Source organism: Papio anubis, unplaced genomic scaffold (genome assembly GCF_008728515.1).
Source record: "Papio anubis isolate 15944 unplaced genomic scaffold, Panubis1.0 scaffold136, whole genome shotgun sequence".
In the NCBI taxonomy this organism is placed as follows: Eukaryota; Metazoa; Chordata; class Mammalia; order Primates; family Cercopithecidae; genus Papio; species Papio anubis.
Window position 1 is genome coordinate 13,268 of NW_022161314.1, and position 22,391 is coordinate 35,658.

General features: G+C 38.9%; 1 protein-coding gene across 4 annotated transcripts in view; it reads left to right on the plus strand.

Annotated features, from left to right (window-relative positions):
* The first annotated feature begins 13,309 nt into the window (after positions 1-13,309).
* The window catches only part of FAM214A (family with sequence similarity 214 member A), a 98,167-nt gene continuing 89,085 nt past the window's right edge, over positions 13,310-22,391 (plus strand). For 3 of the 4 annotated variants that reach the window (XR_649134.4, XM_003900957.5, XM_021940571.2), the window contains exons 1-2: positions 13,310-14,275; positions 14,589-14,705. Coding sequence is in view for 3 of the 4 variants with exons in the window: in XM_003900957.5 (XP_003901006.2) it covers positions 14,690-14,705 (16 nt within the window). In the remaining variant the exon portion in view is untranslated. The remainder of the gene's footprint in view (positions 14,276-14,588; positions 14,706-22,391) is intronic. The other variant, XM_003900958.5, reaches the window with a different exon arrangement.

Consider the following 22,391-nt stretch of genomic DNA (forward strand, 5'->3'; position numbering starts at 1 on the left):
AAATGCTCTATAAGAGAGTTTTGTGCCAGGCATGGTGGCTCATGTTTGCAATCCCAAGGTATGGGAGGCCAAAGCATAAGGATCACTTGAGGCCAGGAGTGCAAGGCCAGCCTGGTCAACAGAGTAAGACTCCATCTCTTAAAAAAAAAAATAAAGGCCCTGTGCTGTAACTCACACCTCAGGAGGCTGAGACAGGAGGATTGCTTGAGTTCAGGGGTTCCAAACTGCAGTGAGCCTGATTAAGCCACTGCACTCCAGCCTGATCAACAGAGTGAGACCCCATCTCTAAGAAGAAAAAGAGAAAGTTTTCAGGCTGGGTGCAGTGGCTTGTGCCTGTAATCCCAGCACTTTGGGGCCAAAGCAGGACAATGGCTTGAGCTCAGGAGTTTGAGACCAGCCTGGGCAATATGGTGAAACCATGTCTCTACAAAAAATACAAAAATTAGCTGGGCGTGGTTGTGCGTACCTAAAATCGCAGTTACTCAGGAGGCTGAGGCGGGAGGGTTGCCTGAGCCTGGGAAGCAGAGGTTGCAGTGAGCAGGGATCACGCCACTGCACTCCAGCCTGGGTGATGGAGCAAAACCCTGTGTCAAAAGTTTTCCTTTCTTCTTAGCTCTCAAAAACATCTTAATAGGAATGAATATTAAATTTTGTCAAGTGTAGATTTTGGCATAAAACAATCATTTGCTTTCTATTTTCTTCACTCAGATAGTATGGCAATTTGTATTAATACATTTTATAATTTTGAAGCAGTCCTATATTCCTAGGATAAACTCTTGGTCATGATGTAATATTCCTTTAATACACTGCTGGATTCTGTGCTGATATTTCGTATTTTTCTTTCTATGTTTATAGTTGAGATTTATTTCTTATGTTTTTGGGGGGATGGAGGACTACTTTTCATTTTGGTTTATTAGGATTATGTTGATCTAAAATGAAATAGGAGACTCTTTATCCTTTTCCTTTGCTCTGGTCAGCTTATTTAAGAAAAAAAAAAGGCAAGATCTGCTCTTTGATGGTTTAGTAGAACTTTCTCAAACTCTTCTGGGCCTGGTATCTCTTCTTGGAGTGGATCTTTGACTCATTTTTCAATTTCTTTTTCTTTTCTTATTTATTTATTTTTGACACAGGTCTTGCTCTGTCTCCCAGGTTGGAGTACAGTGGCGTGATTAAGTCTCACTGCAGCCTTGACCACCCGGGCTCAAGTGATCCTCCCACCTCAGCCTCCTGAGTAGCTGGGACTACAGGTATGCACCACCATGCCTGGCTAATTTTTTAACTTGTTGTAGAGACGGAGTCTCACTATATTGCCTAGGCTGGTCTTGAAACCCTGGGCTCAAGCTACTCTCCTGTCTCAGCCTCCCAAATCTTTTCAGTTTCTTAGATGATGATCTATCTATTTGGGTTCTCTACCTATTCTTGATTCCATTTAATAGTTTATAGTTTCCTTAAGGCCATCTATTCATTTTAGTTTTCAAATTTGAATGTATAAAATTACATATAAACCTGATAATTAAAAGTTACCTGCTGTAGCCACAGTTATCTTTCTAATTTCCAATGTTGTTTGTTTTCCCAGAGAGTTGCAGACATTTAAACTGCAGCCTATTTAATTGAAGACAAGAAGAGAATTTCCACAGCAGTACTATAGCAACCAATAAGACTAAGTCTTATAAAGCAATTAGAAGTTCAGGTGTTTAGGGATTTGGGTATCTTGGAAAGAAAGCCTAAAATGTTTGAATGATAAAATATAAGAGCATTTTTACTCTCTTGATGCTCCACTAAAATAATAACTAAAGAGTCCTAGATGGATAAGCAGAGATTGACTAGGTAAAAAAAAAAAAAAAGCCCTAGAAACTCTGAAGCGTTTAACAGGGCTCCCTCAACTCTCCACTCCCCCTGGGCCATCTTATCTCTACTGGGAAAGACATTCATTCTTAATTTTAGTTGGTCTAAGAAATATAACATTAAAATCCTTTGCTTGACTATTGAGTTACCAGCAGGATCATCACAGAATGCATCAATGTCAATTCCTTGACATTTCAATTTCACCAAGCCTCAGATTCTATCTTCTCCATTTTTCTTCATCTAGTTTAATGAATCACCTGTATCTTTATTTTCAGTCTGTTATCTTGGGCAATCCATGCCATTAATTTTCAGTTTATCTTTTACTTAGGATGAGGAAAAATGGCCAGACTTTTTATTCCAGGATTCACTCCATTTACAGGTGGCACATTACCCCTGTTGCAAAATGCTAGCATATCAATGTCATTTTCTCCTCTTCTTCTGTTGGATTCTGCAAGTCTCATCTTGTTACAGTATTATACTTCTGGCTCTACTTAGGGGCCATGTTCTACTTAACAGTTTATGGTTTTGTCAACCTTCTTTCTGTTGTTCACTTTGTTTCAGATGTGCTAAATTTTAGAAAGCTCTGAACTAAGCTGTACTTTGATATAAATATCCTTAGATTAAAATGTTAACACATGGGTTTTAATGTTACATCCTTATTCATGTAATATATTCGGAAACCATGAATATTTAAAATGAGAGCAAACAAATGTAAATCACATGCTTCTGACATACATTAAGTTTAGGTTTCTCCATATGTATTAAGACCCAAGGAGTCTAAATATTCCAGACTAGACCATAGCACAATCCAGGCAGGAAGTCATGTCAATCTTGTTCACTACTAAATTCCTAATGCTAGTATATGTCTGGCACATAGTAGGTTATCAGTACTTATTATTGATTGAATAAGTAACTGACATAGATATAGGGAATCTAATTCAATAACGCATTAACTTCTTCACTCATGATTTGAAAGTGATGTAAAATTGTATTAGATATTTTCAAGTTTCAAGTATCAGAGATGTTTAGGTTGCCTTTGTTACAAACTTGTTTATTGGAAAGATTCATGGAGCCTTAAAAGGAACACAAAAAAATCTCAACAGGTATACAGTCAAGTTTCACAGAAAAATGGACCATCATTGCCATCATTCAGGACTGGCAGTACCTCCAGCAGCCTAACTATAGCTTTTGGCTTAGGAGTACTTGGTATCCATTCAGAACCCTCTGTTGTTCCTTTCTCCATTGCTCATTGTTAGGGAGGCTTCTGTGTCTGCTCCAGCTGCCACTAACTCTGCATGTCTGATGCACATCACTACCCTCCCATCAGCACCATCATAAAGAATGTGATTGGCCAATCACTAACCATTAGAATGTACTTCTTCCGTTGGGCTCAGTTCTCTAGCACTGAGCAACTTTGTAGGCTGCTTGCCAGCCTATAGAGTGTTGCCTTCAGGTCAGGTATTGATTGCTGGTTCAGCCACTTCTGGCCAGGGGAGTTAGGGTCACATGGCCAAAAGGGAGCCACAAATGAGGCAGGTACACTGAGGCACCTTTCATGGCCTAGTGCTACCTTACTATTAAAGGTAATAACCAGGGGCTGTCTTGTGTCAATAGCTAATCATCCAAATAGCTATACTGATTTTATTTCATATTCATGTTTCCATGTCTTCATAACATCTTTGCTATGTGAATTTCATTGGCTAGACAAGACATCAATACCCAGTCACATTTCCAAGAATCATGGTACATTCTGATGAAGAGACAGAAATGAGCCATGATTTACTGAGAGGAAAATGTCATGTATATAGCACACTGCAAAGAAATTCAATACATGTATATTTTTGAATAAGAGCTAGGGACATTTTTTAGTTTTTCACATGTGACTGCCTACAAATCAAACATTTCTGAAGTATATTACTCTCAGAAAAACAATTTCTGCAAAACCTCTGCATGTTGGATTTTGCTGGCACACATCGAGATCATGGACAATGTTTTTTGGGGGGATATAGTACAAACGATGTTGAATTCCCAAAATATGTGCCTGGGATAAAACTAACTATTCTCAGAATTATATGTATCATAATAACCTGGTATGAAGTAAGGATTTGATTCAAAGCAATGGCACTGTGAATTTCCCAACTGTGGGTTATTTTCTGAATACACAGTGAGTTCAACTGGGCCCAGGCTACCTTTCTCCATCTGTAAAGTGTTTCAAAATTGTTCCTTCTCTTTTGGATGACATGATTGCCAGACCAAAAAGATATTTCTCAGTCCTTGTCTTATTCGACTTTTCCACAACAGCCAACATAGCTAAACACCCTTTCCTTCCTGATAGACCATGACACCAATATGTTCATCTACTCCCATGCAGCAGCCACCCTTTACAGGCTGATGGCTTCTGAGTACTATACCTTCAAATGAGACCTCATCCTGAAATCCCAGAGCAGAATCTTTTTCTGTCTTCAGAATGTTTGTCTAGATGCTATGGGCTTTCCAAACAAAATGCATCTGAAACTAAGTTCTTTTGGTCCTTTTCTCCCCCACCCCCATCTCTCAGTGGCCAATCTGATCATTCTCTTGTATTTCCTATCTTAAAGTACATGGTGACCTACCAACTATTCTGAGGAGGATTGATGACTGACCTCTCTTTCCCTACAGCCAGTCACCACCAGAGTTCTATCAATTCTACCTCCTAAAACTCTCTCCAGTCCATCTTCTCTGCTCCATCCTGCTGCCATTGCTTTAGTTCACATTTACATGAGCTTGAGGTTGGATCACTGGAATAACTTCTTTGCTACCACCTCCCCCACCATTCTCTTCCCATCTCCATCTTCTGTTGTTGAAGCAATCTTTCTGAAACAATCTATTTGTTAACCTTTTATAGCTTTCTGTCATCTACAAGAAATTCCAAATTCACTACTATAGTTACTTTGGTTTGCTGTTGCTGCAACAATGATGCATAACAAACCCTTCCAGAAATTAGCAGCTTTAAACAATAACTTATTCTTATGAATCTATGGGTCAGCCATGATGGTTCTGCTAATCAAAGTTGGGTTGATGTGTGAGTCAGTTCCAGTCCCTTTCATGTGTCTTATTCTCCTGGGAACAGCAGGTTAGCCCAGGCATCTGCTTTTCATGGTAATGGCAGAGACAACAACAGAGGAAATAGGCAAGATTTCTTAAGATTTAGCTCAGAGCTAGTATACTGTCCCTTCAGCCTCATTCTCTTCATTAGAGCAATTTATGTGGCTGAACCAAGAGCTGGTACATATACTCTGACCTATTAGTGGGAGGGACTGCAGTTACCTGCCAAAGGCATGGATGTGGGGAGGAATGAAGACTAGGGCTAATGCCAAAACACACCCACACACACACACACACACACACACACACACACACACACAAGCAAAACCTCTCTCTAATGCTGTACCTATTGCTTATGTTTAACCTTCTTGAAACTGACCTTCCAAAACGGCATCTTGATATGTTCTAACATGCCTCAGTGACATGCTGTTTCATCTGTGAAGAATAGCTTCCACCATCCTACCCCACTTTGCCTGTCAACCTCACTCTTTATTCTCCAAAATATAGCTAATATGTTCTTTTCTTTCCTTAGCAGCCTCCTCTCCTAGAGAGAATTAACTTTTCCTTCTTTGTGCCACGTGTTTTCCTTATGCATGAATATTTTTGCTGTTATCAAACGAAACTGCAATTATTTATTAACATGACTGTTAATAAATAATTCTAGATTGATAGATTTATCCTTCTAGATTGATAGAGCTTTTTGGGGTAAACACTTCCTTTTCTAGTCTCTGTATTTCTAGGGCCCAGCAAAGTATTTGCCATACAAAGTTCAATGAATACGGAATTGAATTAAACTTATAGTATACAGAAGTGACATTTTGGAAATAAAGACCAATTATTTTGAATTGCAGGTAAAGAATTTGCCTGTGCAATTTGAAATAAGAAGGCTAATGTTTTCTTTTCTCTGAAGCATGGCAGCATGAAATTATTGAGAGCCAGGCATAGCAGAGCTTGCCTTTAACCACGTCTACTAGGGAGGCTGAGGTAGGAGGACTGATTGAGCTCCCAGGAGTTAGAGACCAGTCTGGGAAACACTGCAAGACCCCATCTGAAAATGCAAAAGGAAAACTGAGATATATACAATCAGCAAATAAAGGAATAGCTCCTAGAATTCTCTATGCCTAATTGAGCTTTGAGGTTCTGATAGAAGCAGCAGAAACTGGATTTATCAAAAAGGTACTACAGGTTGTTTTATCATGCTCTACTACATGTGAAGACTTTAGTCTCAATTATGAGTTTTCCCATTTGTGAAAAGGGGTTAGGGAATTTCTGTAGTTTTTATGCATTCTTACAAACCTTTTTCTTTTTTAAATTGAGACAGTAACCTTAGAAAATATTTCTCTTACAAATCTTTTTGAAGGGTAGAACTCTGTTCAAAAATCCTTTTCTGAAATACCTGATCTGTTTATATTGCACATTTTGAAATGGAGATCACTGTTGCTGTTTATATCTACTTTTCAAGTCCAATGTATAAAATCTTTTTAACCATGAAAAGTACTATTGTGGAATTCTCATTAGGATGCAATGAACTGATATATTCTGATGAAAAGATGTAAAGGATCAGTAACTTCATTTATAATAAACAATATCTCTACCAGCTCATGAAGAGTGAAGCTGCTTAGAGTGAAGCCTGCCCATCACTGCTTCTGAAAATAGCTCACACTGTTTGGGTAGGTAGTTCTGTGTGGGACCCTCTAACAAGTATGAAGAGAAAATTAGTTTCTATGAAAACTCTACTGAACCTAAAGTGGGTGCTGTGGCTCATTTGTGTAATCCCGTGGGAGGCTGAGGTGGGAAGATCACTTGAGTGAGTCCAGGAGTTTGAGACCAGCCTGGGCAACATAGCGAGAACTCCTCTGCCCTACCCTGGCAAATAAGTCAAAAAATGAGCGGGCACAGTGGTGATGGTGGTGGGCGGCTATAGGCCTACCTCCTCCAGAGGCTGAGGCAGAAGGATAATTTGCCCATAGGAGTCCAAGGTTACAATGAGCTAAGATATTCCACTGCACTCCAGCCAGGGTGAGAGAGTGAGACCCTGTCTCTAAAAAACAAACACCTGTAATCCCAGCACTTTGTGAGGCCAAGGCCAGGCAGATCACTTGAGCCCAGCAGTTCAAGACCAGCCTGGGCAACATGGCAAAACTCCTTTTCAACAAAATACATAAAAATTAGCTGGGTGTGGTGGCATGTACCTTTAGTCCCAGCTACTCAGGAGGCTGAGGCAGGAGGATCATTTAAGCCTGGAAGGCAGAGGTTGCAGCAAGCCAGGATCATACCACTGCCCTCCAGCCTGGGCAACATAACAAGACCCTGTCTTAGAAAAACCAAAAAAAAAAAAAACTCTACTGAATCTAGCCTGTTTTCAGAAGGGCTGTTCACCATTGTTCCTACTATATCTAGGTTGTGCCCTTACCATTTTGTGATGCATTCAAGTCTCATTAGGGTGCGCTGAACCCTTGATAAGATAGGGCAATTAAATGCCACATGACACATTTAAAAAAAAAAAAGAAAAAGAAAAGATTAGGGCAAGCAGCAAGTTTCCTTAGCCCAGAATTTGTACCACTAAAAGGCATCACTTGGTTGAGGAACATGGCTGATTTTCACATGACTTCTGAGATGCTGGGTAAGCCACTGAGTCCCACAGCAAATAGAAATATTATGTAAGCTACATATGTAACTTTAAATTTTCCATTAGCCACATTTTGAAAAATTAAAATATTTTTAATTTTTTGAATTATGAATTTGAATAATGAATTTGAATAATGAAAAATAAAAATAAATAAAAATAAATAAAAAATTAAAAATATTTCAAGTACTACCGTTTCAACATGTGATCAATATTTTGAAAGTATCAATAGGGATATTATACATTTTTTTCACACTGTCTTTGAAATCTGCTATATATTTTATACTCACAGCACATTTCAATTTGTAGGTTCAGTTCTCATTAGAAATACCTGATGTGGAGCTAGGCACGGTGGCTCCTGCCTATAATAACAATACTTTGGGAGGCGGAGGCAGGAGCTCTGCTTGAGCTAGGATCACACCACTGCACTCTAGCCCGAGTAACAGAGCAAGACCCTGTCTCTTGCAAGAACTTTAAAAATTTGGAAAAAAAAAAAAAAAAAAGAAAGAAAGAAAACCTGATCTGTATTTAGATTTCCTAAAATCTGCAGTTAAAAAATTAGATTCACTTCTTGGCCTTTTGGCTGAGATCAAGTGTAAAAAAAATTAGATTCATATACTCAGTTGTTCCAAGCATACTTAGCTTTAAAAATGAGTTCAATTATTGAAAATTTGTTTGTTTGTTTGTTTTTAGAGACAGGATCTTGCAGTGTTGCCTAGGTTGGAGTGCAGGGGCACAATCATAGCTCACTGCAGTCTTGAACTCCTGGGCTCAAGTGATCCTCCTGCCTCAACTTCCTGAGTAGCTAGGACTACAGGCTCATGCCATCATGCCTGGCTAGCTTTCTAACATTTTTATAGAGACAATGGTCTCCCTATGTTGCCCAGGATGGTCTCAAATTCCTGACCTCAAGCAAGCCTCCCACCTGGGCCTCCTAAAGTGCCAGAATTACAGCCATGAGCTACCATGCCCAGCTGAAAAGTTATATTTAAATTAATTAAAATTAACAATTCAGTTTCTCAGTTTCACTAGTCACATTTCAAGCACTCAATAACCACAGATGACTATAGTTACTGTATAGGCCAGGGCAGTTCTAGAGAATAGTGACAGCCTTGAATCTTTGTGCCTAGGCTGGTGCTATTCAACAAGACAAAGGATTTGGAAGTCAGTCCATCTGCCCTTAAAATATAAAAGGAATATGCAGTTTTAAGATAATAAATATGTGTTCAGAAAAAAGACAGATGGTGTGTGTGAGTGTATGGGTTCTAAAAGACATTGTGAGGTGAGACTTTGGGCCCTGAAAGTCCAGAAGGGTTTCCATAGTAGTTGGGGGGTGGGGATCTCGTGTAGGGCAGAAGCCCAGTGTCAGGAAGGTGCAGGGTTTGGGTGGAAAATGAAACTAAGAGACCTGTAACAAATAGTGGGTAAGAACATATGCTCTCAAGTCATGCTCACTAGGTATGAATCCTGACTCTGCTACTGCCTAACTGCTTAAACTTGGGCAAATTATTTAACTTGCCCTTTCCTGTTTATTTGGTTATAAAATAGGGATAATATTTCATAGGGATGTTGTATTAAATGGACTAATAAATATATAAATCATTCAGAATAGTGCTTATGACTTAAGTACAGCTGCTATTATCTGAGGATGACCATTTGCTCTTTGGGGTGTACATATAACAAACTAACCAGAGCTATTTGATTTAGAACTTATATCTTAAAGCACTAAGCCTAAGTGTATAGCAACCAATTTAAATTCTAAATGCAGAACCATTTCTCAACATTTCTGAGCCATAATTTACCCACTTGAAAATTTTGAAATTATTTAACTTATTTCAGAATATTATAGTAGAAATTAAATGAGCCTATTCAGGAAGCAGTTGCCTTCTACTTATTATGTATAGCTTTGGGAAAGTTACTTGTTTCTCTGAGCCTCAATTTCCTAATCTGAGAAATAGTTATCACCCTCTTTGGATCAAATACATAATATATGTAAAATGCTGAGCACAGTTACCGTCATGAAAAATGGCCATTATTATTCTTTAAAAAGACATTAAGTCTTGGTGGCTTAGAGACCTCCAGAAGCTTAGCAAAATGGTCAGATTAATTAAAGGTTTATCCACCTTGAAGTTTAGAGGCCCTTGTGTTTCTAAGCCTTAAGACACTTATGCAGGCTGGGACCAGAAAGAATACATTTTTACTTCCTTATACCTGTGGTTTTAGAGGGTAGACAAACAGGAACCTCAAAAAAGAATAAGCCAGACAACCAACTTATGTGAAGGTAGAGGGTTGTTTACAGAAGCCAATGCTTTAGCAAAGACTCCATGATTTTTCTCTCTTAGAAATTAACTGTACTGAATTTAAGCAGATAATGAGAAACAATTTAGATATGGAAAAGATAGCTTGCATTTCATCTTGTTTCAACAAGTACTAAAAGTACACAGTTTGTTTTTTTATCTTTGCAAGAACAGATTTATTTATACATTTTAATTCTACTCATCTTTATTTCTACAATATTTCATGGTGAATAAGATGTACTGATTACCATCTTTAAAATAATGTATCTTCATTTGATTCTCAACCACTTATTCATGATTATCCTCTAGCTGTGGGTCATAGAGTTGTTCTTTTAAGATACTAGAGAGATCTTAACACTTTTCACTCATTTACTGTAACTTTTACAGAATTAAAGATCTTCATGTTTGCGTAACCATTCAGAACCTCCATTCTCTTTCTTAGTCACATGGTCATCTTCCCTGTGTGTCTTCTGCCTTCAAACCTCTCCTTATCAGGACACTAGTCAATGGATTTGGAATCTACCCTAATGATCCACCTCATCTTAACTTCATTACTGTACATATATCTAAGTTCACATTCACAGATGGGGGATGACAGTAGGACTGCAACATATCTCTCTCTTTTTTTTTTGAGGGGAGAACACATTTCAACCCACAATGGGTTGCTACTATTATGAGACAACATATAATGTATACGTTGCCACATTGCCTCAAAAGTATAATGAAAATGTATCATTTACAAATGAAATTTGTGCTACCCACCAATTTCTCACCTCTAGCTTTATCCCACTAGGGAGAAAATGCCAGCCAGTATTAGACGTGCAGAAGATAGGCATGCACAAGAAAAGCATATTGGAGAATACAAAGGTTAACACTGAGCTCCTACTTTATATCCAGTTCTTTGGTAAGTGCTAGGGATACAAGAAAGAAAAAGGTACCAATCCCTGCTCTGGGGGAGCTCATCCTGGTAGTCTGGACTGGTTCTATGACTTTGGTCATAGTAACAGCCTTGTATTCATAAAGTGAGCAAACCAGTTATCCTCATCACCTTAATAAGTAAAAGAACTTAGAGACAGTCATTACAGATTGATCATACACCACCCATTTCAACAAAATCTGTAAAAGTTGAGGGGATGAGGATGAGTTGCTAAAGATGAATTAACGTTTTTTGAAGTTAGTTACTCATATATGGCTTCGGAACCCTAGGGGAAAGCAAAATGGAAAGCAAATCAGATGAAAAGAGGGTAAGGTTCTTGCCAGCTATCTTGATTCCCTTGCTTACCCTTACCCTTCACCAACATTTGTTCTGCTTACGTGCTCTGAGGTGTGAACAGAGCACCTTAGAGTGAATTGCCATTTCAAGTCATTCTTTCCAAACATTCTGAACATGTGTTACATAATCATAAGATAAAAGAAAGCAATAACTATTGTCAGAGTCTAAACACCTCAATTTTATAGGTGAAACAAAGATTTTAGAATATGACTCGATTAGGGCCATGTAACTTTAATAGTACTGTAAGCTCCTTGAGAGTAGTGACCCTATCTGGTTTTGGTGACGTTTATATTCTCAGAGACTTGTATGTGCCTAGCAGGTAGTATTCAGTAAATGCATATTATGGAATGAAACAATTTGAATAATGAGTCAGAAATACACCTTTTAAATACTTTTTCTACTGCCATGATGATTTCAAATTTTTGAACAGGTTTAAGATTCTAAATTTAAAAAAAAACTTCAGGTTAGTCTAACAAATGTTGACATCATCATTTACACATGTGCTGTTAAAAATTATTTAAGAGAGAATAGTTTGTGCTACACACTAATAGTCTTGGCTTCTGCTCTCAACATTTCCTGATCTTTTTACCTCTTTTGCATTAGATAGAGGAAGAAAGAAGCTAAACCAGATTTTGCTGCCTGTTCACCCAGTAAGCCTTTTACAATAGCTGTTATTTGGTCCCAGCTGTTGTGCTAAATTTAGGTTTTTGGCTTATCTGTAACTGTTCTGTCTCCCATTACCAAGGTTAATTGCAAAGTGATTGTAGAACAAGTAAAACTTCAGTTCATTTTTTAAAAACTACATAATACAGTATTCAATAATATCAAAGTCAAATCCACTGGGATTTTATATTTGTAGCATTTTATAGATTAAAGAACTGTTGCCATTTGTCAGTTTCATCTTCATGATGCCAGAACATTTCAGAGAAAATGAAATGTTACCCTCCTGAATGTTCTCTCTGCTCTGATTAGATACAATCGTGGAGTTAAGGTTAACAATTTCAGTTGTACATGTTATTTTACTGTACATATCTAAGCAGTAGAAAATGTTGCTTTTTAAATATTTCATGCTTTTTTCATAAGAACTTTATCTGAGGCCCCCCAAAAAATAGAACTGTCAATCTTGCACTTTATAAAACTCTTCTGATGTGAAAATAATAGGCTCATTGTAAAAAAAAAAAAAAAATTTAAAACAGAAAGGCACAAATAAAATTGCCTTAGACTTGTCCTAGTACTTTCCTGTTGTGATCCTTTTATGCAAAATTATATCTAAAAAAAAACTTTTTCTAATGAAACCAAAGAGCCTTGCAAATTTTTACCTGTCTCCATTTGGGCTCATGCCCCAGATGTACTTTGTCTACAGATTGAGTAGCTAATAGCTGCAGCGCTTGTTAAGATTGGGTTTTTTTAAGTACAGCAGATTCTTGTCATCTGTTTGTGTTTGAATGACGACAACATCACAACACGAAATGTCATCATGTCACATTGCTATAGCACAACAACAAAATTACAGCTCCCCAACAATAACATGCTGTCAAAGTGTCCTCCTGCCCATGAGTCAGTGTTTTAGAAGTTATGAAGATTATTTTTAGCACAGCCAGTGTCTTGGAAGCTTGGGTTCTGAATCCTACTAAAATCCTTAGTGATTTGGGAAAATCTAGGGTGGGGGTGGGCTTCCTGTTCTTAAATTATCCCACTCCCTGACCCGCATAGCTGCCCACCCTCCTGTCCCGGCCACATTACACCAGGGTTCCATTATGCGCTGCAATCCACTTGGGGCTCGATCACAACTCTGCGCCAGCATCCCGTGTGGAGGAGGAGGAGGAGGAGACTATAATTATCCTCCACGTCTGGGGCAGGCCCTTGGATGACATCTCCCCAGTTACCCTGCGCTCTAATAGCGCAGCTCCGATTCCTAGTCTCAGAATCCAGGCGCGCCTGGGCCGGCTGGGGGAGCAGCCGAAGTGCCTGGGACCTCTCAGGCTTCCCGTATTCCGCCGGTGCCTCCCGGCCGCCATCTCCAGCGCCGTCGCACCCGCCGAGCACCTGCACCGAAAACCCGGTCCCAAACTAGCGCTCCGGGGCGAGCGGCGGCATTGCCATAGCAACTGGGCGCCAGGGCCGCGGAGGCCGCCGGGGAGGAAGTGACGAGCGGGGGGGGTTGGCTGTTGTTGGGACACGTGACCCAGGCAGTGTTTTGACAGGGCAAACAGCAGAGAAAGAACTGGCCGAGCGAGGGGGACGGGGAGCCCGGGCGCCAGAGCTAGAGACAGCGGGCGGGCAAGGAGCTGGCAGAAGCTCTGGGCAAGAGGGCCGGCTGGAGATACGGGCGGGGGAAGCCCGGGGGCCGCGGGGCTCCGGTGTCAGTCAGGCAGGGCGAGGGGCTGAGCGTAGGGAGCGGAGCGAGGCGGTGGCTGAGGCGCGGGTGGATGGCCACAGGGGCGCCGGGGAGCCGCTTCGGGCTGGTCGTCTCGGGTCCCCACGGTCCCCTGAGGCAGCCCCTGGGGCCGCTGCGCTCCACACTCCGCTCCCGCCGGCCCTGCGCCTCTCGGAGCCTGAGGTCTGAGGTGGGAGTGTGATGTGAGCCGCTGGGCGAGCGGTGGAGAGAAGTGCCAAGAGGAGGCGGGATTGGGACGAGAGAGGAGAGCGAGTTAGTCAGCAGAGGTCGGCCGAGGGAGCCGAGGAGCCGGCCAGCCCGAGAGCGCCATGAAAACAACTCTCCGGCAGGGAGAGGGGCAGGCGCGGCGCTCGGTGCGGCGGGGCTGAAGGAAATCCGGGGCCGCGGCGGGACGGAAGGGGCTGCGCAGAGCAGGGGGCAAGCCCCCGGCTGTAAACACCTCCCCCGGAGACGGCCGCGGAGGACTGGTTGGGAGTTGGTAGGGTCGCCCCGGGACAGCCCGGAAGAGTTCGTTTGGGGCTGGGGGCTGGGCAGGAGGAGGTGACTCGGGTTTCTGTGTAAACTTGGCCGCAGTTGCCGCAGGAAGGCTAGCCAGAGGGTAATTACACAGGTGAGGCCCGGCGGGGCGGGCGGAGCGCTCGGGAGGCGCAGGGGACTGGAAGAGTTGGCTGCGCCCAGGCACCAGGTGGAAGAATTTCCATACCAGCCCTGCGGAGGTGCCTCTGTTCCCAGAGGCGTTTTTGTACGAAGGGGTTAGTTTGTGTTGCTCGAATCTTTTTCTTCTTCTTGCCTGTACCTCCAGGTTATAAATAGATCCCGCTTTGGTTCAGAGACTGTGTGTCAGAGAAGGACACATTGGCCTGGAGAGCACAGAGGCAGGGAAGAGGGTGCTCGATCCGGAGGAGATGGGGGAGGCGGTGCAAAGAGAGTTTTGCTTTTTTCAGACCAGCCGAGGGTGCTGTCACCGCAGTTGGTGCCAGGAAGAGGCCTAACTTAACAGTAGTTTACTTGCAAGGTCCGGGTATTAGAATAGGGCCAGATTAATTTTATTTTTATCTCTTTCAGCATTTTGAAAACGAAGCAGAAGCCGTAGAATCAGCGGCGAGCCTGTTGAAAGAACCCACACGTGCATTTCACAGCACTTTGGGTGAAAATTGGATGTGAAAATGAAGCCAGACCGAGGTAAATTATTTAAGTAGGGCTTGTTCCCCCACCCCCTTCTTTTCTATGCCTCAATTTAGAAGTGTTAACCTAATTCTGCAGTAGGATCAACTATTTCTGTATCATATGTGATTATCTGTTTTTGTGACAGATTCCAGCTGGTGAGGTAGAGAAAGGCATATGGAAGAGAAGGTTAAGCTTTTTTAACAAAAGTGCTTCTGAAACAGTAGCTTCAAGAGAGATTCTAGTGTATCTCAAAATGAAAGTAAAGAACTGTATTTGTATCTGTTGCCACAATACAGGTATTTTAGAGTTGTACTTGTTCGTTTTTAGGCAGTCAGTTAACTTCAGCTTTCAAGAAGTTCATAAGCTTTTTAAACTTGAATGTGAACTTAATAAAATGAAGAGAAAACTTAAGATTTTGAGTTGATAAGTATTATTTTATTACTACTTTGATTAGTTGATTTTTGTGCTTTAAGCAAACTCCAAAAGTTTGCAGAGTACTCCAGTATTCAGTATACCAGCATATGGACAGTTTGGGCCACTGAAATCCCTAGTGATAAGTAAATGTCACTTCCTTTTTAAACCTGTATTTTCAGGATTTGTAAGAATATTATATACACTGTTTTTCAAGGATTTCAAGGTAATTGTTTAATCAGTCTTCTGATTAATGGCAAGAACCAATTTTAGAAAATGTTAATATAATAATGGTTGGTAGTGAGAGCTTTTCCGTCAGATATGAGTTTGATTCCAAGGAACACTGTGAAGTGGGGATTATTTTATTTGGTAGGGGGCTGGACTAGATGACAGGTTTCCTTCCAAATCCAAGTCTTTAGGATTGCAAATATTAATTTATCCAACGAATTAGATGCTTACTTTAAAATTTATATATATTAAACTGGTTATTTTTCCATATATTTTTTCAAAGTAATTAGACAAATTCTCTGTGTAAAATAGGTCTATTGAAATGCACCAGAAGGAATTGGAGAAAACCGTACTTAATTTAGTGAGTTAAATTAGTTTTAGGTGTTGGCTATGATATACAATTAGGCAGCAGCTATGTGTGTATCAAGTATTAGTAAGTGTATTGCTCATGAGCAGGTTCCTTGTGTAGAATATACCAAGTTTAGATTTTTAGATTACATCAATGACTTTGGAAAAATGGCACCAAGGTTAGTAATTGAATCTCAGAATAAACAAGCAAATAAAATCAAAGTCACTATTTATTTTGAATTGTTTTGAAAAGTTGCTTTACAGTCATAAGCAGTTTTTAAAATAGTATTTGCAGCCAAAACGAGTGTTAAACACAATAAAATGTTTAGTGGTGTACTGATACAGATTTTTAGGGCAAACAAATTTATTCATCAAGATTTCCAAAGAAGTTTTCACCTTAAAAATTGTAGCTTTCTTTAGCATTCTCGGGTAAAGATGATGGGATTGTGAGTTTAGTATTGTGATTATATTCCATAATAATAACATAAACCTTTAGACCTATGGCTTTTTTTTTTCTTTTACTAAGACCTGTGTAAGTAATCTTTTACTTAGCAAACTAGTACAGAAATACTGAAATAAGCTTTTCACAAATGTACTTACCCTTACTGTGCGCAATGTAGTGTTGTATTTTCTATTCTGTTTTACGTTTTGAAAAATTGCTGTCACCACCCATTGAATTGATTTCTTCACCAATTAATGGGTCATGATGACCTGCAATTTGAAAGGCACAGTTATGGACAACTCTTAACAAGAAAACAGTTATACTTCTTTTTTTTTTTTTTAACTACATTGGTATCTAAAGAACTATCCTATATAAATTACTTTTCTGGATAATTGAAACTTTTTAAACGTCAAAATATTTTCAGTTGTAATCATGATATATGGAGACATTTTAAAAATGTTCATGCTTCTGGTTTGAGATTTTTTTTTTGTCTCTAGTTTAAACTATCTCAGCCTATCTTTTTTATTCTGATTTTTATGTTCCCTGGATGTCAATAGTTTTTGTTAATATATTTATCCTTGCCACCTTTTAATTTTCCTGCTTTTAGTCTCTAAGCTAGAGAATTAGATAACTATACTTAACACTAAGTTTCTATAAGATGAACATAAATAGGAGAACTTCTCAGCTACTCATTCAGAATGTGAGTAAAGTGTGAATTTTAATGTAGAGACTCAGATACTAGTTTTGTGGGACACAGCTGTACCTCAAAGAGTTAAAGTTTCTAAATAAATACAATAGCCTCTTATCCCACATAATTGAGTGTGATAGTTGGTTGGCTAACAGTAAAAGTCTAAGGTGGGGGTCAGGAAAAAAAGCTTAATTCTTTTTCTATTGACTGTCTGTTTTTATGGAAGGTATGGGGAGCATTGGTCAGTTCTGCTCTCTATACCCTCCATAAAAACAAACTGATAGCCAATAGAAAAAATTATCTGAAGATCAGGAGTTTCTACTATATTTTCAAATAAGATGTTATGGTATAGCATGATAGCTACATTTCACAATAGTCAATAGTATTTCACTGTAAAGGTAAAAAATTTAATTTTAAACAATAATATAACATTACTTGGGTAACACTGCCAAAGATGAGTCTTAGATGTTGTCATTAGCACAAGCTTTTGTGTTTTTATACTTGTTCCATTATTTGCTTGCTCTCTAATCTTCATCACATAACCTCTAAGGGTCTCAGTTTCCTTATCTGTAAAATGGGAATAATTCCAACTTCTCACAGTTAGAATGAAATATGACAGTGATTGGCACATAGCAGATATTAAATAAATAATAGCATTTATTATGCTAAATAAATACTATAGATGCTTATATATTGGTCAGTTATAAGATACACTCAACAGAAGAAATAATGAAATGTTTAATAACCTAACGCTATTTTGTTTTGTTTTGCATTCATAGTGTTCAACCTGCTAAGGCTCGAGCAGATTAATAATTTTTCAATATATAGTTATCTGAGAAAATATAAAAGCTACAGAAGGATACTTGCAGTATATGTATAATGTGTTTCTTTATATTGTCATTTGCTATTACAGTTATGACTTCTATATGTCAAGGATGACATGGGTGGACTAAGCTTTCTGGAATAATTAGATTTTTAAGTGATGTTAACAGCTGACTAGAGCTGGGCAGCTGGAAAATTTAATGTTATTCCACCTTTGACTCAGGGATGTACAAGTTTGGACCTGGTTCTAGATCTTTGTGTATATTGAATAGCTGGTGTTTCAAGAGAAGTCTAAAGTGTGGTCCATGGCCTGTTGCGGTGACTCATGCCTGTAATCCCAGCACTTTGGGAGGCTGAGGCGGGTTGATAGCTTGAGCTTGAGACCGAGACCACCTTGAGTTCAAGACCACCCTGGGCAACATAACAAGACCCTATCTCTATTTAAAAATAAATGTGGTCTTAGTGTAGAAGTAATTAAAAACATATTAGGTTATGTTGTAAATGTATTTCTAATTTTGTATTTTTGATAGCTGAGCTTATCAAAACTGCTATGAAAGATTAAGACCTATAAAATAAATCATCAATAAATTAGTAATTTAAATCTACTGTTACAATTCATATTCAAAAACATTGTAGGCTATTGATCTTTAAGTTAAAACTATTAGTACAAAATGTGTTCCACAAACAAAACACCACACTATTTTGGGGTTTTTGTTTTTGAGGTTAAAACAGAGAAGTGCTTAGTTTTTTCCTCCATATTGGCTATATTACAAATGTAGACATTAGCCTTAGAATTCCAGTGGTTTATGAACTTAACTGTAGCATAATGCAACCCTATTAACCTCAAACAATTCACTCCTAGGCAGGTGAAATAGGAGGAAAGAAGTGTTAAGGACTAGAAAAATGTAGCAAAGCAATTAGGTGCATTGCTTGCTAAGAATAGTTCATTGTTAGTTGATGTAAGTCAAACAAAAGAAATGGCAGATGTTGTAGAAGAAATATTGACTAGATTAAATAAAGCAGCCTTTTGCTAAATTCCCAGGTAGAGGTGGTGGTGATAGTATGAATAACAATAGCTAATACTTGTTCATACTATGTGCCAGGCACTGTCTTAAGTACTTCACATATATAACTCATTTAATCCTCACAGATACTCAAGGAAATAGATGCTGTTGTCATCTCTGTTTTATGGATAAATGAAACTGAGTCACAGAGAGAAGTTTGTTAACTTACCCAAGGTTACACAGCTAATAAAAGGGCATGCTCAAATGTGAAGTGAACTTGAGCACATGCTCTTAAGCTCCCTGACTGGTAGCAGTAACTAATGTTAAAATACCATAAGATTTTGGGACCAAAGTGGTTTAAAAATACTTGAGGAAAACTCAAAACAGGTATTTGGTAAGTACTGTGATCTTGGAAAGCTGCGTATCCTCTCTGCCTCAGCTTTTATCTTTACAATAGGGAAAGTAATAGTACCTCAGCTCATGGTTATTTTGAGGATTAAATTAATGTATGTGATGTGCTTAAAACAGTGGCTGACACTTAGCATTCAAATATAAACTATTATTTTTGGACATTTTCTAAAGAAGAAGCCAGTCAGTTAGTGAAAGCTGAGGAAGACAAAAGAAGGGGGCTAATTCAGCTGCATGTTTTGTATATTCACTGTGATCTCAAGTTAAAAGCTGGCTACTGTTGGTCTTTCATCCATTTATGTTGATGAGTCTTGACATGAGTAGCTGTCAAATAATCACTGGCTTGATACAACTTCTGAGATTCAGATACTAAAGGGGTTGACATAGAAATACCCCGTCTGTGTTTTTGCCTGTCATCCAGTAAGAAGGAAATGATTCAGTGGACTAAACTCTGTCATTTCTTTGAAGAATGAGAAAAAAAGATAATTGGAAGGCAGAACTGAGAGGCAAATGTGTATATAAGGAGAGTGACTTAAAAATTGATGTTCTCTTCAAGAACTGAAGAAACCCATGGGGTCTGAGCATTCTGCGTTGTGAACAAATGTAGAAAAAAATTAGTTGTTAAAGAATATTTATATTTATTCTTTTGCCTTTCTTGCCTTTGGATCTAATTATGAAAATGTTTTCACCCTTTTTGAGGCTGGGGATTTTAAAAACTGGAAATATTAAACTCAGACTAATAATACTGATTTTTTTTTCAATAATGAAAAGGCAAAATTGTAGTACTTGGAAACAGTACTTCTTAGTAGGTAAACCAAAGTCAATTTGTTAATAGTTAATTCTGTCTTGGCTCAAATAGGTGAAAAATCAGAATAGCTCTTCACGTAAGACTTTTTCTTTTTCATGAGGCAGGGTCTTACTCTGTCACTCAGACTGGAGTACAGTGGTGCAATCATAATTCACTGTAGCCTCCAACTCCTGGGATCAAGAGATCATCCTGCCTTAAACCTCTCAGAGTAACTGAGACTACAGGTGTCACACCACTATGCACCTGGCCCAGACTCTTACTTAAGTAAAACAGGATGGAATAGGTAAAAAATGCCAGTTGATAATCAAAAATATTAGACTAAGAGCCCGTGTGTAATACCACAATTCCTAGTAATGATTTGAGTTGAGATTTCTCATATTTCCCTTTCCATGTAAAAGATACTCATCTCTTCCCCTTGTTTACCATATCCAGCCCCACTAACTGCCTTTTAGGTTTTTAATTACCACTCAGGATCTTGTATGCGCAATTCCTGCTGCCTAGAAAGCCTTTCTCCCCAGTCATCACATTGGCGGCTCCATGTCATTCTTTTGTTATAGAACTTAACTGTCATTTTTTCAGAGAGGTTTTCTGTCACTACCCTATCTAAAGTGCTCAGTGAATGTTAATTGCTGTAATTTATTAAATGAGATATCCCTTGTTATTCTGTGTCTGAGCAGCCTGTATTTCCTTCATAGCATTGACAACATTTTGTAATTTCTTTTGTTTATTGTCTGTCTCTACAGCTAGATTTTAAGTTTTGTGAGTCCAGAAACCTTGTCTCTTATTCACACCTGTATTCCCATCATTTAGTAAGCAGTCTTGTACATGGTAGGTGCATAGGTGTTTAATACATATTTGTTAAATGAAAGAAGACTTGTATGTCTCAGTGTTTGTGGAGCAGATAGGAATAGGAGCAGCTAGGTAGCAATCTTTGACTGTTTTACTGATACCAGCTGAAATTCTGCCAGTTTAGGGATTGGTTTGAGTTAATGACTGTTAGGTTCTTATCACAATTTTATACACAATTTTTTGGAAATACATTGAAGGATACTGTCCATAACTTACTTAAATAAAGGTTATATTTCGCTAGGCGCGGTGGCTCACGCCTGTAATCCCAGCACTTTGGGAGGCCGAGGCGGGTGGATCATGAGGTCAGGAGATCGAGATTATCCTGGCTAACATGGTGAAACCCCATCTCTACTAAAAATAAAAAAAAAATTAGCCAGACATGGTGGCGGGCACCTATAGTCTCAGCTACTCAGGAGGCTGAGGCAGGTGAATGGAGTGAACCTGGGAGGCGGAGCTTGCTGTGAGCCGAGATCACGCCCCTGCACTCCAGCCTGGGCGACAGAGCAAGACTCAGTCTCAAAAAAAATAATAAAATAAAATAAAGATTATATTTCTTAATTAATCATATCTTATGGAATTAAAACACTATAAAATATCTTCAAAGTAGGCAAAAGCCGTTTGGTGACAATAGTTTCCAGTTTATATACATCTGACTAACAGATGATTCATGCACAAACATTTGCTAGAAGCTCTCTGACGTCCACCCCCTGTGCTGAATTTGCTCCTGTTGCTGTTTCTGAGAGAGAGGGAGAATGTCTGTATGTTCAAATTGGTAAACCTCAGGTTTATGAGTATAAGAAAGTACAAGTCGGATAGAGTAATAGGAAAAAAACTCAAAGGATTTATAGTTTAGATTTGGGACCCATTCTTGGACTAAGTCCCAAACCTGTTTTCTTATCTGGAAGATGTAGCTGGCCAAGGGTGTTGCTTGAGAGCTTCAACTAAGATAATGTGTCAAAGAACATAGTAAGCTGTGAAATGCTATATAAATGTGGACTAATTTACTCTGTGGGCAGGATTATTTGTATAGATGAGCAAAGGGCCAGGTCTTCCCAAACACAGCCAGCTGCATCTTAGTTGGTGCTATTCACACAGTATGAGGATTTTATAACTTTTAGTTTCCTCTTGCTATCCTGACAGAAATTATACCAAACTAGAGATCCACTTGGATTAATAAATGTATACTTAGTTATACATTTTTCAAGGATGGTTGAAAAGATGGTCATATTTTAGTTTAAATGGTTTCCTTTTAGCAGCGTACTATAATGCAAGAAAAGTTAAGACACTAAGCTTTTAGGATCGGATTTAGATTGAAATTCTGACTTCGGCACTTACCAGCCAAATGACCTTGAAAAAATTACACAGCCTTTCTGAACAACGGTTTTGTCTTTTTGCTCTAATACCATCAACCTTAAGCCTTGTGGGAAAGGTAAACTGAGAACATATGGTTTGGCACTTAACATATGCCTAGCACTGGGTAGGGATTGCTGAGTGGTTTCCTCTGCTAACAAGAATACACAACTTGGAACAGCTGCACTGAGGAAATGAGTGTTTCAGAACTCCGTTTTGAAAACTAGTTGTAACAAGCATAAAAGATCAATGGACGCTTATTATGTCACTTTCAACTTTGTCTTCTGAAATATACAACCACATAGAAAAAAATCAAAACCAGCATTGAACTACCCAATCTTTA